Raw genomic sequence first — 14573 nt, 5'->3', positions numbered from 1 at the left:
AACATTACCACAAATTTGAAGTTATTTACTAGCATGTCTGGGTAGAACAGAGAGCATGCTTGTTCTGGAAGAATATTTTCCAGTGGGCTCTATTACATACCACATTTTTCTGTTTCAGGGAATTTATTTTATTGAGAGAAATTGTCTTATTAGAGGGATATTTACCAGTAGGATGCCAGCAACATTATAATACTAATGAGTTTCTGAAGGGAAAATGAAAAAAATATCAGTGCATATTACATTCTATTCATCATATAGATCTAGAAATAGATTCTATTCTGTCACATTTCTCCCTTCTTTTCCATAAAGAAATAAACTACCCATAGAATTTTCAAAACAATTTTTAAGTTAAAATCATGTACAATGAAACAACTGAGTTCTGTTCTAATCTAGTCTAATCATGGCCAAGGTAAGACAGAGAAAAGTAGAGATACAAAATCCTGTTTGTTACATTTAACCAGTTAACAGGATCCTGTGGGCGGAGTGCCTGGCTGGGCTGTAGCAGTCCCTCCCCAACCCTTCATAGGAAGGTGCGACGAGCCTTGCTGGGCTGGAGCAGCCCCCTGCCCATGCCATGGTAAGCCCCACCAGGGGCGGAGCAGGGAGAGCAGGGGATTGCTCTAGCCTGACTGGTGGGGGAGGGGGTCTGACTGGTGGGGGAGTTAACCAGTTACCAGTAAACATCCCACGATAAGGGTTGTTTTAATAACCGTGTTAACTTATAAAATTCTTGAGACTGTCAGGGGAGTAGGGCTGGCAGCCAGTGCACTCCCAGCCCCACAGCACTGCTGCCTCTGTAACAGAGGTAGAAGTGCAGGGTGGCAGCAGCCCCTTTCTGCAGGAGGCCCAAGCTTTCAGCAGACAGAGGATGCTCTGGCATCCCACGAATACAGTGGCAACAGTGTGGGGTGGCAGGCAGGAGCCAGTTTTTAATCGGTTCCCCATATGGACCAGCTGCCCTGAATGTTTTTTATTTAAAACTAGGACTGAGCTAGTCTACCGGTCCAAGTTTTAAATGCAGAGCACGCAGGGGAGGAGGTTGTTGCAGTTAACCGGGACCGTTAACTGATAGGCAGTTGTTCATCAGTTAACCAGTTACCTGGGTAGCCAGTAACATCCCTAATGCTTACTAGCAGTGACATACCTAGAGTAAACCACAAATAAAGTGATGCATCAAGATAATTCAATAATGTGTAACGTGCAGAAAAGGAAAAAAGGGAAAATAATGCTAGTCCAAATTAGGGATGTAATAGTATAGTCCATTAACCAATTAGCTGATAAGCAAAATCTTACAGATTAATGCTATACACTATACACATCTCCTCGTCACCTTACCAGTAAATTTCTTATTAGGCTGGCCAGTAGCTGGCTCAGTCCTGGCTTGCGCTGGGTCTGGAACCTACCCCGCTGCAGCTCTGCATTTAAAGTGTATTAGGAGCTGGGCTCAGTTCCGGCTCATGCTGGCTCCAGGAGCTCAGATTCTCCCCGCAGACAGGGGTTGCTGCCTCTGTATCAGAGGCAGCAGTGTGGGGCAACAGGCAGCTGGTCCGGGAAGGGAGCTGGTATGCATACCAGTTCCCGTCTGGCACCCCGCACTGCTGTTGCCTCTGATAAAAAAACAACAACGTGGAATGGCCAGGGGCTCCTTGGGAGTGAGGCTGGATTGCACTGGCTGCTGGCCCTGCCCCTGGGGACTACAGAATAGTCAGGCAACTGATAAGAATTCATGAGATTAATTGAATAGTCAATTAACCAATGTTTAACATCCCTATTCCAAATTAAATTTGTCCTCTGTCTTTGCTTTGGCATCCCAACTCATTCTCTATATCCCATATCATGAGGTCTTACAAATGTGTAAGATAGGTTAGGGTACGTCTACACTACAGCACTAATTCGAACTAACTTAGTTCGAATTAGTTAACTCGAACTAAGCTAATTCGAATTAGTGCATCTAGACCTAAAAACTAGTTCGAATTAGCGTTTTGCTAATTCGAACTAGCATGTCCACACTGAGTGGACCCTGAACCGGGGTTAAGGCTGGCAGGAAGCAGTGCCGGCAGGGCATCAGATGAGGACTTAGAGCATGGAGCTGCTGCCTCAGGCTAGCCGAGGGCTGTGCTTAAAGGGACCCGATCCCCACCCCAGACAGACAGTTCTCAGGGGTTCCCTGCTTGCAAAGCAGTCCTGGCTTGGAGTGCCCTGAGTGCCCACACTCGGCACATCACAGCACTCGGCCATCAGCCCAGCTGCACTTGCCACAGGCTGCCATCAGGAGGGGGGGGGGGGGGTCAATCAATGGGCTTCAGGACAGTTTCCACGCCGAGGAGCCCGCAGAGCCAGCCCAATCCTCCCCATCGGGGCTCGTACCCCATTCCTCCCTCACCTCCTTCCACTTACCCCTCCCTAGCCCCCCTTCCTGATGTTCAAAATAAAGGACACGTGTGTTCAAAAACAGAAACTCTCTTTATTGAACAAAACTTGGGGAGACTGGGAAAAAAAGTGGGAGAGGGGAAGAGAGAGGGTGGGAGAGGGGAGGGCAACTAAAATGATCAGGGGTTTGGGACAGGTCCCATATGAAGAGAGGCTAAAGAGACTGGGACTTCTCAGCTTAGAAAAGAGGAGACTGAGGGGGGATATGATAGAGGTCTATAAAAGCACGAGTGGTGTGGAGAGGGTGCATAAAGAAAAGTTCTTCATTAGTTCCCATAATAGAAGGACTAGAGGACACCAAATGAAATGAATGGGTAGCAGGCTTCAAACTAACAACAGAAAGTTCTTCTTCACAAAGCAAATAGTCAACCTGTGGAACTCCTTGCGGCAGGAGGCTGAAGGCTAGAACTAGAACAGAGTTTAAAGAGAAGTGAGATAAAGTCATGGAGATTGGGTCCATGTAGTGCTATTAGCCAGGGGGTAGAAATGGTGTCCCTGGCCTCTGTTTGTGGAAGGCTGGAGATGGATGGCACGAGACAAATGGCTTGGTCATTGTCTTCGGTCCATCCCCTCCAGGGTATCTAGTATTGGCCGCTGTCGGCAGACAGGCTACTGGGCTAGATGGACCTTTGGTCTGACCCAGTACGGCCATTCTAAGCTCAAGGCTCAGGGTCGGGGGTCTCAGTGGACCACCTTGATTTTCATGCCAACCTGCTCCTGGGTGGCCAGGCTGACAGCTATCCTGCCCTAGATGGCCATTTTCCTGTGCCTAGTGCGGAGGTCGTGGATGAGGTCCACGATGTCTGCACTAGACCAGGTGGGTGCCCGTCTCTTGCGGACCTGGGCATGCTCCCAGGAGCCGCCAGCCTGGTCCCGGGAAGAGGCGGAGGGCTGGGTGGCAGCCTTTAAGGGCTCCGGGGCCAGGAGGGGGGCAGAAGAGTTTCCCTGGTGGTGCCCAGAGTGGCCACCAGGGAAAGCTGGGGAGGGCTAGCCTCCCACTAGTTCGAATTAAGTGGCTACACAGCCCTTAATTCGAACTAGTTAATTCAAACTAGGCATTAGTTCTCGTAGAATGAGGTTTATCTAGTTCGAATTAAGCACACCGCTAGTTTGAATTAAGTTCGAACTAGCGGTTTGCATGTGAAGCGCCTATCAAAGTTAATTTGAATTAACGTCTGTTAGTTCGAATTAACTTTGTAGTGTAGACATACCCTTAGATAGTAAATTCTGAGGCCACAGACCTGGTCTTCCTATGTATCATTAAAACAGAACACACTTACAGTATGGTATAAACCGTGACACCAGTTGTCTCTATTTTTAATTATCATTATTTCCTAAGTATAAAGAAAAGGAAGAACAGGCCAGGAGTTAGAGCATTAATCTAAGGTTCAAGAGACCTGGGATCAGCTCCCTGATCACCACAAACTTCTTGTCTGGGAAGTCTCCCTGTCCCTCAGTTGCCCAACTGTGAAATGGGGATAACAGCATTTTTCTACCTCACAGGGGCGAGGTTATGATACAGACATGACCTGTAAGGCACCTAGGTGGTATGAGAATGCATGCATATGAAGTACCTACTACAGATTAAACAATACTGTGTTTTTTATTGAACACACACCTTTCCCACTATCAAGCATATTTGCTTTCTGGGCTGCTAGATTTTATTTATTCAAACTCAAATAACTGTGGTTACCATCAGCAAAAAAGAATAAATACACACCCTAAGATGTGTCTAGTTACAACAATAGGAAGGAGAAGTATTTCATGTTGTTAAACTAAACTAAGAGGCTACAAAGCAATGGACAGCGTTACATAAGGGAGTAATGGTCCAATATTATTATTGCAAAATATCCAGGATGTAATTATTACAAGCAAAGGTATCTCAGCACGGAAACTAAACACCTTACCGGAAATCACAGTTAACAAGCTGAATGTGCTTTGGCAGTCATCAGTCATTACCAAACTGGACTACAGTACATTATGTCTAACACCAGTCTTTATAATCTCTCCTCATCTACAGTAGTGTGTCTTGCTGGAATTAGGTTAATTAATAATCCACAATAATCCACACACAATATACATTTTACTTGCTTAGCTCAAAGCCAAAAAGAGGAGGTGGTAAGATATTTAAAATATCCTCAGTGCATAAGGCAGAGAATTCCTGTAGGTAAGTTTAAGATCACCTAAAAAGAATGAGACCAGAGCCAGCTGCCAGGACCCGGTGTATGCTAGGACGGAGCCTGACAGTTCCTAACGCAGAGCCCACAGCGGGCTGTACATCCCCAGATAAGACAAATAGTTAACTGTGTACCTAACAGTGTATTTTATTGGTTACACGGGTACAGTTTTAAATGATTTTTTACATCCCTAATATACTGGAGCTAACCAGGAAGATGCTGAAAGGCTTTAAACCACTTTGAACCTCTGTCACGGAATATAAATACAAAGGATTTCTATTGAATCACTATAGCCACAGCCTCTATAACATGCTTTTGAGGTACCTGTACACCCAGATCATAACAATATGAACCCTGATTAATTAGCATGAAAATTAGGTTGCAGATAAAAAGCAACAAAGATGAGAATTCTCTGCTGACTCACTTAGCTGACAATTAAGTTTCAACTACTTCTATTCCTCATTAAAGGGGTCTGAATTACACTTGCACACAAAAATATATTTTACTTTAAGTCTCTCACTCCACATTAATATTACTTTAAGGATTGGGATCACAGTAATTTAGCTCATTTCAGTTATCATTTCATCTCTTCTGTCAAGGAAGATTTATTTCCATGCTTACAGCAACTAAGCCAATTAAACAGAATTAATTTAATTTTCCCAAAACTTTTCTTCTTGGGTAAAATCTTGCATGGCCAAAACCTAGGATACATCAGAGCATGACAGCTTTTTGGAAGGAAAGAAGTCAAAACATCAGGCAAGACAGAAATGATTAAAATGGGCAGATTACGACAATCACTTACGCAAAGACCATTTTGGCATGGCATTTTGGCAGCGATTAATGAGAAATGATAAGATCTGACAACACCAATGCCACCTGTTCCCTAGAAATGGATCACATACATTTTTAGTACAAGCAAAATGAAAACACAATGAACAATTAAGAAAGGGGCCTCTGGAATACCAAAGTAAGAAAAAACAAGATGTTCACAGAGAACAGATCTACTGTCTTTTATAATTTGGATTTGAAAATATAAATTGACTTGCTGCAAGTTATTCACTATATTTCCCCAACAGAAATGATTACTTAAGTGTGTGGCTCTCACATTATCTTCTCTTTATTCGGAAGTGAGAAATCATACTATCCTAATTCACTTCACCTTCATTTTCCACCCGCTGACAAGAGGAATTTCACTACAGTAATACTGACACCAGCTAAGCCATTCACAGAGGAATAAATTATTTCCACAAATCTTGCCTTTGGGTTAATTCCTCTGAGACAGTGAACTAGAAGGTCCAGCTTCCTTAGCAGTAGACATCCATTACATGAAACACTCAGACATGGAGTACAAAAAAAACACACAAGCTTGTGGCCAGCTAACAACCACCCATTGCAGCTCTGGGGCTGGATTCGTTTTCCCCCACCTCTCCACTCACCACCCCTCCACCCTTTCCTTTTGTTACAGATATACTATACAAATGATCCCAGTGGTTCATTATAGTAAGGGTATACTATGCATCAACTTCAGAGAAATGGTGGCTATAAATATTTTAGTCAACAGTATGAGCTTAAAAATAGGGCTCTTCTCTATGGATCAATTGTGTTAGCAGGCACTGATATGGTTGTTGGGCATCCAGTTTTCAACCAGAATGCCAAATCAAACAATGAACTTGGAGGCACCAGTCAGCACTAGTAGCTGGATCATTAAAAATCTGATTGGCGCTGCTGCAGGACTAAGGCAAGCTCCTTGCCTGCCCTGAATGGCTCCCAGAAGGAGCTGTCATGTCCCTGAGGCCTTCAGGGAACTGGCTGAGCCTCTGGCTAAGAACCATTGCCAATGGAGCTGCAGAATGGTTTTGGAGGACACAGGTAACATGCCCTACACAGAGAACTGACCACATGCATGCCTAGGAACCCAACATGCCGGCCACTTACAGGAGCCATGCCTTAGCTCCACTGTGATGGGTATTGGGAGCTGCACAAGTTAAGCACCACTAAGCTATCATACCCCCATGCCCAGACCCAGACCCAGCCCTGAGCCCCTTCCCGTACTCAAATTTCCTACTACACCATGCACCTCCTTTTGCTCCCAACCCCGTCCCAGCCTGAAAACCCTCTTGCATTTAGAAACCCTAAACTGTGGCCCCACCCAAGAGCCTACACTGCCTCCCACATTCCAATCCCCTACTCAAGCTCAGTGGCGTATGGCTTTCTGCCATTAGAAAGTTGGCATCTCTAGGCACTGACCATGTTGAAAAATGTTAAGTGTCGCTTGTTAATTCTACCTTATATGTAACAGAGGCAAGGGAACCATCCATAAAGAAATCTGTGCTTGAGCCCTGCTAGTGTGGGAACACTTACTTCCTGAGAGCAGGCATGGACTAAAGCTTATATTGCGTTCCATGGGAGGGGAGAATTTTGATACTGTATTGCCAACTGTATTATGGAGTAGGATGGGAATGCCACCTGCTTATAAGAGAATTCTGGGAAAACCTCTAGCCACATTTTTGAGAAATAGCATTTTAAAAATGTATGCGTGTCATACACTATACATTTGTGAGCGCTGTGTAAAAGACCAGTTTAAAATGATGAACAGCAGAAGAAGCAAAAACTCTTTATGCAAACATTGCTTTGAAGGGTGTCCTTAACTGAGTGAAATCATTACAGAATAACTGGTTGGGATTTACTTTGTTTCAAGGAAAACAATTCAACTGCACTGATTTAACAGAAGGCACTATTTAGCATGGTGATTTTATAAAGTGCCTCTCTTCTTTGAAGCCCAGTGAAAATTCCACAGCATCACTCCACATTCTCTGTTTGACGATTTGAGCTAAAGACAAAATTTTCAAAATGTAGTCAAAATTGCTCCAGTCATTCCTTTGTGCAACAGGTTGTACATGTAATCATTTCACTCTACCATTTGTGCAATCAAGTAACATTTCTTTTGTGCATGCAAATGAAACATGAGTTGATTATGCACATGTACACCATGCCATTTGTATGCATAACATAATATATGAAAACTTCACATGAACAAATGGAAGCCAGTTTGATGTCCATTCGAAAATGTACCTCTTGAATTCAACAATATCTGCAATACAATAAGAAGGGGATGGGATTAGTAATCTAGGTATCTGGTTTGAAATATCATAACTACTTGGTATTATAATACAGGAAGTCCCCAGCTTACGAACAAGGTGTGTTCCAAAAGTTTGTTTTTAAGCTGGTTGTTTGGAACTCTGACTATTTGCCTATAGAAACAATGTTATACAGTTTGGACCTCCCTGGTCTGACACTCTTGGGACAGGATTGTTCCGAATGAGGGAATTTGCCGGACCAGGGAAGGTCCCCTGCCACTGGCCTCACAGGATACTGCCCTGCCTCTGGCTGGCTCTGCTCCAGCCCCAGAGCCACTGGGCTCCAGCCCTGCTGCCACCAGCCACATGGGGCTCTCTAGGGACAGAGCTCCCCAGCTACTGCAGCCCTGCTTCTGCTGCGCCTGGCCAAGGCTTTCACAGTTGCCCCACAGCAGCCGTGCCTGGCCAGGACTTCCCGGGGATGGGTCTCACCAGCTGCTGCTGCCACGTCTCCCCAGGGTCCCTTGAGTTGGGGCTCCCTGGGGATAGGGCTCCACAGCTGTCCCGCTGCTGCCCTGCCAGGATGGGGCTCCACAAGGATGGGGCTGCTGCTATCATGCCTGGATGGGGCTGCCTGTGGATGGGGCTCACTGGTTTGATGGTGGGACTCCCCTCCGCTGGACTCCCTGACTGGCTCACAATCCCAGGCACCGGGGCTCTCTGGCCAGCAACATCCATGATCCTGCCAGACCACGGATGTTGCAAGACCAGAGAGTCCCAAATTTAAGAGGTCCAACCCAAAAATGGTAGTTAGGTTCCCAGGCTAACCCACAAAAGCCTATTTAACCCATAATGTAGCATCAAAACTGTATATTTGCAGTGAGAATTTGTAGAAATAGGTTTTTTTTATTTAATCTTGAATGCTGGTGCTTGAGGAAAGGTAGGATCAATTAGAGGAAGATGAGGAGGTCCGTGGAGATTCTGAAGAGGACTTCTGGGCATCCCCAAGCCACCACCACCCCATACTAACATCCCCCACCCAGGGGATCTGTGCCAGCTTCTGCAGTCAGCCCCACCCCCCAGCCATCCCTCACTCACCAGGAGATGGTGAGCACCATGAGCGCAGGCTGGAGGACTCTGGAGGAGCAGGGGACAGCTGTGCAGTCAGCAGCTGGAGAGTTTGAGTCTGGTGGTTCCCAGTGTTCCAAGTTTTTCCATCCATGAGCAAAGTGAGGTATGTGGGCATGACAGATGGAGCAGACAGGGAGCTTCCTCCACTTTTATTCAAAGCATATTACTTATTCCCACAATATAAGAACTAGGGGTCACCAAATGAAATAAATAGGCAGCAGATTTAAAACAAACAGAAGGAAGTTTTTCTTCATACAGTGCACAGTCAACCTGTGGAACTCCTTGCCAGAGAATGTGGTAAAGGCTAAGACTTTAACAGGGTTCAAAGAAGAGCTAGATAAATTCATGGAGGTGAGGTCCATCAAGGGCTGTTAGCCAGGATTGGTAGGAATGGTATCCCTAGCCTCTGTTTCTCTGGAGGGGAGTGAAAGGGGAAGGCTCACATGAGGATTACCTGTTGTGTTCCCTCTCTCTGGGGCATCTGGTAATGGACACTGTCAGCAGACAGGATACTGGGCTATATGGACCTTTGATGTGACCCAGTATGGCCATTCTTATGTGCTTATGTAAAGCAGCCCAGCACATGGGGTTGCCTGGGAGGGAGAAAGAGCGGGGGGGTGGGTGCAAAGAGCTGCTGCTGCTTTTATTCAAAAGCAGTCCAGAAACATGAGCTGCCTCCGCTTCCCCTTTCCCCCCTCCCCCCCTCCCCCCCACCCCCGCCCAGCTTGTTTTCAAAGCAGCCCACCAGCTTAACTTTTTCCACCTGCTCCATCTACACAGGGTCAGGACTCAGGAAGAGACATCTAATTAGCGCAGGCACGCTGCATGGCTGTGCTAATGAGATGGCCAGGTCTTAATGTCTTCCTGCGTGGCCGCTCAGACATTCACTTGACAAGGAACTTTGGTGGTTTCCCCTTCAAAAAGCCACTTCTCTCCAGCCTGGTCCAGTTGACTGTGGGACCCGTGTTCCTCTGTAGTCCTCTGCCCGCACTTGTGCCACTTGTCTGCTCCCCTGAGGCTGCAGGTGAGCATCTGTTTGGCTGTGCGGATGTTCGTAAGTTGGATGTTTGTAATTTGGGGAGTGTCTGTACTGTACAATGTGTACCATGCAGTTTATCTGTGGGAACCTTTTGGATAAGACCTTAACATCCACATTGTGTGTGCCCTACTTGGATAATAAAGTTAACAGATTCCTACCTTGGTCTGCTTGGCTGCAAGATTCCTTCCCAGAGATTGACGCATTACAGTGAAGGAGCCCACTGCATTTGGGGGGAACACATGGCCCCTCAGCACCTTCACACCCATTACCAGTGGCTGACTCTAATGGGATCTGACAGCCTCCAAAATAGTCCTTTGCATCTGCTAATTTCACATACATTAAAGCAGTCCTCAAACTATTCCTTACATTTAGAACACTAATTGTGAAGCACTGGACTCAGCTGTAACAGCTAGGAATATCACAGCCCTGTTTGTGAATTTTCTTGATCAAGTATTTTATATTGAGGGCTAGAGAGTCCTACTATTTTTATAGATTCCAAGGCCAAAGGAATCATTATAACAATATAGTCCGATTTCCTGTATAACACAGGTGCTAGAACTTCCCCAATATAATCCCATACATCCAAAGCACAGAGCAGAACTAGGCAGTTCATCTACAATCCCTTCATCTTCACTAATTCGCAGCACATCAAAATCAAAGATACATTATAATTGATTGTTTCTTCTAATGTGGGTCTGAACGCCCAGATTTATGTTCCTCAAAATCAAGAAATGCAACCTTTTGCCAAACCACAATTTTGAGGATTACGAAAGATGCTAAGATCACAACTTTAAAAAATACCACCCCATCAACTCACTCCTAATCACACTCATTCCTCAGCTGCAGAAATAGATAGCTATGTATTAAAAGTACAATACTCCAGACTGAAAATCTGTATGCCCATATAGCAGCCTTTACCAGAATCAGATTGGTTTAGACTTTGGGTAAATGGTAAAATATTTGCAACAATACTGCTTCACTGAAAACTGTTTGAGACTGATAAAACAGGCAGGAAGAGGGGGTTCAGCTAACCACAGAAGAAAACAGTCTGGACAAACAAGCTGTGGTGAGAGATCCAAATCTCTCTTATAAAGGAAGATCCTGAACTAGTATAAATTCAAGTCACGGTGGCTATGACAATTTGCACCATCTGAGGATGTGCTCCCTAAAATCTTCCCCTCCATCAGCTCAATGGAAAATACCCCAAATTCTGCACTTTTAATTGTAACAGGTTGGATCTCAGAAATCCACTTGGGGATGTCTCTTTCTTTGTTTTCCAGCTTCATGTATATCCTTTTAGCGTGGGCAAGACAGTTTCGAAGTCCAGCTGAAGACAAAGACCTGATTGCTTTCCATTCCTTAAATAGACTTTTTCCCAGGTCAGGAACCCTTTTGTTCAGTCTCCCCACTCCCATGGAAAAGTATTAGATTCAAGATGGATTCTAGTATCAAGTGGCATGGCCATGTGTCTTTCTAGGACCAACTACAGTTTGGGCTTACAGAAAAAATAAAATCATTCACAAGTCATTGATCTGAATACGGAGCCATGAAGTCCCTAAAATGTCACTAATGGCCCTCATTAGCATATTTAGAATTAAAAACAGATCTATGCTTCATATACCTAACTTTACATACAAGAACAATACATGCACAAAAATAGGATATACCAACTCAGTGGATTACAACTTTCTGCATAATGCATCTTTGTCTTCGGTCTCTCACAGTGGATTATGCCCCATTCTGCATAATGCATCTTTGAGTTATACATTTCCATATTCATAAACCATGGCGGGATGTAACATTAATGTGGAAAGTGATTTGGCTTTGGCTCTTACACCCCAAATTCCGCAGTATTTCCCTTGAGCTGGTTAGTCACACATAAGAAAACAACAAGGGTGGGAGGGAAAAAAATAAGTAAAATAGATAAAAATAAAAGTAAGGAAGCTTCTAATTACATCAAATAGATTCCCAGTAATTTCCTGAAAACAAACTAAAATTTATGGAGAAATGAGTGACTGCATAAGAGTTACACTTACAGACAACATACAGAGTTATTACCTGGAGTTCTGCAGCTGATGAAAACTTATACTAAATATGAGTGGCCTCGGCAAAGCCAAAGGAATTTGCACTGCTAATTTAAGGCAAAGAGACAAATATAAAAACAGCAATAGTCCCAGGTGGTTCATTCCTTGTCCAATATGAATTCAATCCCTGGCTTCTCTCCTTCCTCTCATATTGTTGCATTCAGTACCCCACAGACCATTGCAATGATACCCAGAATCACCCCTGGAAAAAATCTTTACAGCACTCTTCTAAATTACATTGTTGTTTCTGGAATACTTACACATATTCAAAGTGCTTCTTTCAGCAGCAGCCAGCTCTGAAGCAAGCAGAGTGCTACACGGGGCCAATTTTCAGGTTAGATAGAGGCCATTTCCAATTATGGGAATATTTCTATTATCCAAGCAAAGCCTGATTAAATTAACTTAGAGTGGGTATCATCCACTTGATCGGAGAGGAGTTCACCCAACCAATCATGCATCAGGGATGGAATTCCTACACAGCATAGAAGCCACAGGCTAATGAACCCATCCCCTCCCCGCCCCCAACTGGGGTTTATTGCTATTGGAGGTATAATTTATGGAGCTGCTGCTGCCACTCCCTCATCTTGCCTACAAACAAGCTCATGCTATACGGAAACCCACCAGTGAGTGCACAGGAACTGTGAAACCTAAGCTGCATCTCTCCATGTCCTGTTCCCCCCTCCCCTCGCCCCCGCCCCATCCACAAACAGTTGTTTCTACTGCAGATTGGGCCTTCTGTGTCCTTGGGAGCAGGTGGGAAAGACAGTCTATAGACTCTGTATCCATCATTCCATATTTACAGTTTAAAAACTGGTTATTCACAAGTGTACATCTGCAAATATAACTTAGTTTAACTTTGTTCAGCACTTAAAAGATGTATCTTGTTTTAACTTGAAAAGGGATATTCAGACCAATAGTAGCTACTTCTAGTAGGCAATTAGACCCATTATACAGTAAATCCAACAATTTATTTAATCCTCTTCCACCCATTTTATGCAAAAGAACTCACCGTAGTGAGGTACCCATAACTCCTTGCCTCTTCCTAGAGGAAATACAGCCAAACTATTTTCTTCACATTCCTTTAAATACTGGCAAGGCACATTGATTGGAACAAACATCCAAATATTACACTTACCATCTGCTACCTCAATTATAAAATAAGTCTTTTTACGTCAACTCAACAGATTATTTAATTCAGTAGCATCATTCTCTAATGGCCATAAATCGACTAACAGGCATACTGAGCTCCACATTTTCATTTTATTTTTAACACAATTTTGTTGAAATAGTAGCTTTAAGTTATCACAAGTAGAGGACAAAAAACACTATTAGAACTTTTAAAATAATATATCCCACAGTTACTAGACAATAAAATATAACCATCTCTAGTCTTGATTGTGACTTGCATATGTGAGAACTGTAGAATACTTTAACAGTTACATAGCTAACCACCACTCACTTTTTTTTTTAAATAAGATTGCAGCTGGTCTCCAACAGCTTCTAATTTAAGGAAGGAATGCTATACAAAATGCATGTATGTGAATTCAGCTCTCCCCACACCCACTGATATGCATCTCTAGAAAAACAAGATGACAAGACAGAAATGTATGGAGAAATCAACACTTACATTATGTGATACTAATTTTATCAGCCAACTGTTATATATGAGGCCTGCCCTCAGACCTCTTACACATCTTTGATTGAAAAGTAAACAGAAACTATATTATTCCCTTAATATTTCAAAGAGACATAGTTCTCTTTTGTAGGATACCAAAATTTTACGTCAAACATTCTATCAAGATTTAGCTGGAAACGGTATACAATGAGCGAGATGTAGTAGCTAAACAATGAACAGTTATTGTGCACCATTATACTGACACTTTTTTTGATAAAACAAAATATTGGGAGAAAGAAAATATTTTAAAAATTTCAAAGAGATGAAATGGACTATTTGACCATTTAAAACGACATGGCTATTAAATGACAATGCTGAACAAGAAGTACATCCTAGCCAGACAAGATGTAGTTTAAGTGATGTTCCCTTAAAGAGAGAAAAAACCATGGAACTACACATACTCTGCTGAGAGAGTGATCAAGTTACATTTGCCCTAGAAGATTCTTCAGCAAGGGAGCTTACACACAAGACATGCTAGAGAACAATGGATTTGTACTGTATTCAAGCCAAAGCTAATGTAGCCTGACATTGTACTGAATAAGGTACTATTTGCAGATGTGCTCCAGACTCTTTTATTCACACAGTTAAACACTAAAACAGTCCACCTTAAAGGTTATCTGAAGTTTTCACTCCTTTCCTACCCCACCTCTATCGCTTTAATTTACAAAAGTTTTAGAAAATGATGAAGATCCTACATCTATAACTGAACGCACATTCAGAATAACATTTCCCTGAAGCCTTATAGGCTACATCTACACTGGCCCCTTTTCCGAAAGGGGCATGCTAATTTCACAGGTCGTAATAGGGAAATCCGCGGGGGGATTTAAATATCCCCCGCGGCATTTAAATAAAAATGTCCGCCGCTTTTTTCCGGCTTTTAGAAAAGCCGGAAAAGAGCGTCTACACTGGCCCCGATCCTCCGGAAAAAAGCCCTTTTCCGGAGGATCTCTTATTCCTTCA

General features: G+C 43.6%; 1 protein-coding gene across 5 annotated transcripts in view; it reads right to left on the bottom strand.

The window, feature by feature from the left end:
* The window catches only part of DIP2C (disco interacting protein 2 homolog C), a 516114-nt gene that overhangs the window by 446726 nt on the left and 54815 nt on the right, over positions 1–14573 (bottom strand). Inside the window, exon 1 of one of the 5 annotated variants that reach the window (XM_006111899.4) lies at positions 12199–12613. The exons of the other annotated variants lie outside the window; for them this stretch is intronic. Within the exon in view, the coding sequence (XP_006111961.1) occupies positions 12199–12202 (4 nt within the window). The 5' untranslated portion in view covers positions 12203–12613. Of the gene's footprint in view, positions 1–12198; positions 12614–14573 lie in introns of those variants that run through there. 5 annotated transcript variants of the gene reach the window in all.

This window comes from Pelodiscus sinensis, chromosome 2, assembly GCF_049634645.1.
Source record: "Pelodiscus sinensis isolate JC-2024 chromosome 2, ASM4963464v1, whole genome shotgun sequence".
Taxonomy (NCBI): domain Eukaryota; kingdom Metazoa; phylum Chordata; order Testudines; family Trionychidae; genus Pelodiscus; species Pelodiscus sinensis.
Note: the sequence above shows the minus strand (reverse complement) of the source record. Positions and strands in the feature narration are given on the sequence as shown.